The following is a 4,402-nucleotide window of genomic DNA, read 5'->3' on the forward strand; positions in this document are numbered from 1 at the left end:
TCTGGCAATGTTTGGAGGTTTATTTTTTAATTTTTATCTTTGTTTTTTGAGATGGGGTCTTATGTAGTTCTGGCTGGCTTTGAACTTACTATGTATCCCAGACTGGCCTCGAACTCTTGGTGACCCTCCTGCCTTAGCCTCCCAAGTGCTGGGATTATAGATGTATGCCACCATGCTTTTGGTTTTTTTTTTATACAGGGTCTTACTGTATAGATCAGGTTTGCCTTGAACTCATAAAGTAGTCTAGGCTATCCTCAAAACTTGAAGCAGTCTTCTTTCCTCAGCCTCTGAGAACTTTTTTAATGGATTTAAAAAAAGAAAAAGAGATTCTTGGGATGTATTTCAGGCTGGCTTTGAATTCACTGTGTAGCCCTGTCTGGGCTCAAACTCAAGGAAGTCCTCCTGTTTCAGTCTCCTGAGTGCTGGGATTGCACATGTGGGCCATAGCATCCAGCTCTTAAGTGGACTTTTTACTTTTGTTTCTTGTAATAGACCTTGCTAAGAGTAGTAACTGAGCCACTGGCTGAATATTGATCTGTCTTCAAATTTCCTCCACCAGATTAATGAGTCCACTGCCCTTAATGTCAGCCTCCTACAAAGTCTGAAGACAGGAACAAAATGTAGACAAATCTTCTGCCAGTGTCATACCCGTGGTCTGCAGCCTAAATGCCAATGGAGTCTTTGTTTCTAATTGACATCTAAAGCTGGTCTTTTCCATCTGTATTTCTGTCAGCATTCTGGTCAAGTGCAGCTTACACATTGTAGGACTCTTTCTTCAGTTGACATTGCCAAATATTTTCGAATTCCTCCAGCAGACAAGTTTCAAAGGCCTCTGAACCACACTGTCAGATAGTCAAATTGGTGACCCCACTTCTGTCTTAGTTAGTTCTTTACTGAAACATAACACCCAGCACCTGCAATTTAAGGGAGGATTTATTTTAGCTCACATTTGAGCCCATAGTCAAGTGGTTTCAAGGCAGAATAGCATGGCAGAGGAATATGGTAAACAGGAAGCAGAGAGAGCAAACTCGGGGTCTGGGGAAGGAGATAAATCTTCTGGCCACATCCCTAGATGCACACCTCATCAGACTTGACCATTCTAAGAGTATTGCAGCTCTAAGGCCTCATAATCTAGTCACATTCCAAAAGCTCCACCTGTGATCATATGAGGTTCTTGGGAGACATCTGGATATAAACTATAGTGCATGTCGTGGGCAGCAACAGGACAAGAAGATGCCCCACACCCAAGACAAGAGGAGGGGCTTAGGTACTAAGCTAGACAAAAGTGGATTGTGGCCAGTATCAGTTAAGAAATAGTACAGGTGTCACAAACCCCTAGGCTGACTGTCTTAACTTTGTCCTGTAGGGTTGAGTGTGTGCCAGGGTCATTCGGCAGGTAAAATGCTGATCACCACCACAATAGCTGTAATCACATCAAAGTGGATCCCTACAGGGTGAGAAGCAGTTTCGCTTAACATAAGTAGATATATTTAGAAGACCAATTAAAGAAAGACCTTTTGGGGTTATTCCATGTGCACTGAGTCAGCTCTTTTTGTCTGAATGTGTAGAGGGAATGCTGGGGATTAGAAGCAGGCTACAGCAGTGTGGTCAGACCAGTTTCAAAGGCCTCTGAACCACATTTAGTGGGAAACACTGTGATTGGAACCCTGCAAAGTTATTCCACTCCCTAAACTGTAGACTGAGTCATGCCTTTTGACCTTTACAAAAGCTCCTACTGTTGATTCTTTACTCCCATGGTAATGTGTGTCATATAGCATGATGTATTTTGGTGTCTGAAGACCCCAAAGGGCTAAAAGCTTTAACTGCTATTATAATCTCATGGCTAATCAAGGGAGGAATGAGAGGAGTGAATAGACACCAAATCTCAATCTACTATGCAGTTCATCTTTGAGAGCTTTTGAGTGACCAGAACCACTTTGCCCTTTCACCATTTCCTACCTTTTCTGCTGAACAGCTGTTCTGGACCATGTTCTGGTGATTCATTCTGGTTTATGTACTAGTTCTCAGGGTCCCAATAATCAACCTCTTAAAAGGATCATCTAGCTTTCTTTTCCAAATCTCCCTTCCTTTGCTTCCCCTTTCCTTCTTTTATCTTTCTCCTTTTTTCTCTTCATACACCAAGTCTTTCTATATTGTTCTGGCTGGCCCTGAACTCCTGGGTTCAAGCAATCCTGTCTCAGATTCCTCATTGGTTGTTACCACAGGTATGTACTACCATGCCAGCTTACATGTTGTCTCAAAGGGAGTTAGCAAGGCACATTAATAAATTAATTTTACATCTTCAGATAAGTTTTAAGTAGTGATTTAACAGTCTCGTATCTTGTTAATGCAATAAACCTTAGGAAGTCCTACATTTGTTTTTCACAGTGGTCATCTCCATCAGAGGCAACTGAAAGTTTCCTTTCAAAAGAAATTTGGCTGGCACCCCCACAGTTCTATGAAATAAGAAGACTTGAAAAATTTGCCTCTCTTTCTAACCTGCACAAGTTTTGTTTGGAGTATGCATTAGAAGGGGCAGAAAAATGGCTGCCTATTATCTGTGTTACTGCTGATGGGATTATCCAACTTTATCCAGGTATACATCAGTGGATTATCAATGCTGTTATTAGTATTAGCACAATGCACCGGGCTATTTGGCAATATTATTCAACAAAGACATGAGTTATAGTCGATATTTTATAGCCTGTAAGATATTACTAGGGCCGGGGAGATGGCTCAATGGAATAAGTGCTTCCTTGGCAAGCACAAGGGTCTGAGTTCAATCCCTGGTTCCACAGGGGGGAAAAAAAAAAGATATTACTTAAATGTCAAAATCTAAATCCACAGTATTTATTATAGCTAGGAATTCTGAATGTTGTATATGTTCATACACATATATATTTATATAAATACAGAGTGATACTTTGGTTCATGAATGTTGTTTTCAAATAATGCAGTTCACAAGCATTTGGCAAAATTTTGTTTTTGTTTGCAAACTGCATCACGTGATGAACATGACTGTGGACATCTTTCCCTCATGACCATGAATGTGGCTATCTTTTCCAGAATTGTGGAACAAATTAAATGAACTAACTTTGAATTATGGGAACTTTAACTGCTAGCTTACTTGAATTAGAAAATTCACTGATGGTCACTTGCAGTGGGGCAAACACAGGTTAGAGTTTTGTGCCAGGGCTTTGTGATCTGTCATACTTTGTGTCTGGCCCAGTTCCTGAAAACGGTGGTATGATTGGTTACTCAGCATGGGGTGGGAGTGGGGGGTTAGCAGTTTATATGTAAATGATCTTTTTTTAAATTAACTTTCAGATTATCAAAATATCCCACAATAAAGCACCAGAAGTATAGATATTAAGGCCAATATTAATGTCAATATTGAATAAATTAGAGTTATGAACTACTAAAAAAGTATAGTTCAGGGGCTGGGGAGATGGCTCAGTAGAATAAGTGCTTGTCTGGCAAGCGCAAGGGCCTGACTTCAATCTGTGGTTCTGCAAAAAAAAAAGTATAGTTCACATTGAAGCCTTACAATTCCTAACTATAGCTCACCCAAGAAAATTATTGACAGGGGATGAAGATATTAAAAATAAAAGAAAGATACTGAGAAACACTCATAAAACTAGTTATTTAACAACTCAGTTCCAAATACATTATATAGGTAAAAATATTTTTATGTCACCAATAAATATAGTGGGATGTGTAAAATAATACTTTATGGAATAAAATTTTATTTTTCAGGAGATGAGCTGTACTTAGAAGATTCAGACTTTATAGAAAAGGTTTTGCCTACTAAAAAAAAGACTGAAGAAATTATGAAGGAAGGCAAGAAACTTCACCGATTAGTCCAACACCACAGCCATTATTATAGTATTCATGTGACAATTCAATCAAAGGGTAAACACATTTACCCTAGGAACTATGTGGTAAATAAGAGCCATTTGTAGGTGCAGCTTGTTTGTAAGCTAGCCTACTTGAACTACAGCTAATGGTAAGGGCCAACTGTATTTGCTTGAAATTTAAGGACTCTGTATAGAAGATATAATGCAGTATATCTCATTTCAAGTGGATGTCTCTTATTATATAAATCATATTGTATACCACAATATAAAATTTATGATTTTGTTACTAAAATAATAAAGAATTCACAGTGTTTCCCACTTCTATGTTGTTTTGTTAACTCTCCTGTCATTATTCCAACTGTTTCATGTATTAGTACTTTCCCAAATATGTTTTGGAAGTTGATCCATGCATTTTTTTTTTTTTTTACCATACACCATAATTTATGGGTACATGATTAGTGAGCAGTAAACTAAGAAATCTAGTGACAAAGTTTAAAATCAAATGCCATTAGTTTGTTTCCTAAATTGGAAATTGACCTTAATTT

The 4,402-nt window shown here is 38.3% G+C and overlaps 1 protein-coding gene across 1 annotated transcript in view; it reads left to right on the forward strand.

Moving 5' to 3' along the window:
* Nudt19 (nudix hydrolase 19) overlaps positions 1–4,175 on the forward strand; it is an 11,349-nt gene extending 7,174 nt beyond the window's left edge. The window contains exons 2-3 of the mRNA XM_004636693.2: positions 2,389–2,596; positions 3,757–4,175. Coding sequence (XP_004636750.1) covers positions 2,389–2,596; positions 3,757–3,962 — 414 coding nt within the window. The 3' untranslated portion in view covers positions 3,963–4,175. The remainder of the gene's footprint in view (positions 1–2,388; positions 2,597–3,756) is intronic.
* The last annotated feature ends 227 nt before the right edge of the window (positions 4,176–4,402 follow it).

Source organism: Octodon degus, unplaced genomic scaffold, assembly GCF_000260255.1.
Source record: "Octodon degus isolate 3935 unplaced genomic scaffold, OctDeg1.0 scaffold00083, whole genome shotgun sequence".
In the NCBI taxonomy this organism is placed as follows: Eukaryota; Metazoa; Chordata; class Mammalia; order Rodentia; family Octodontidae; genus Octodon; species Octodon degus.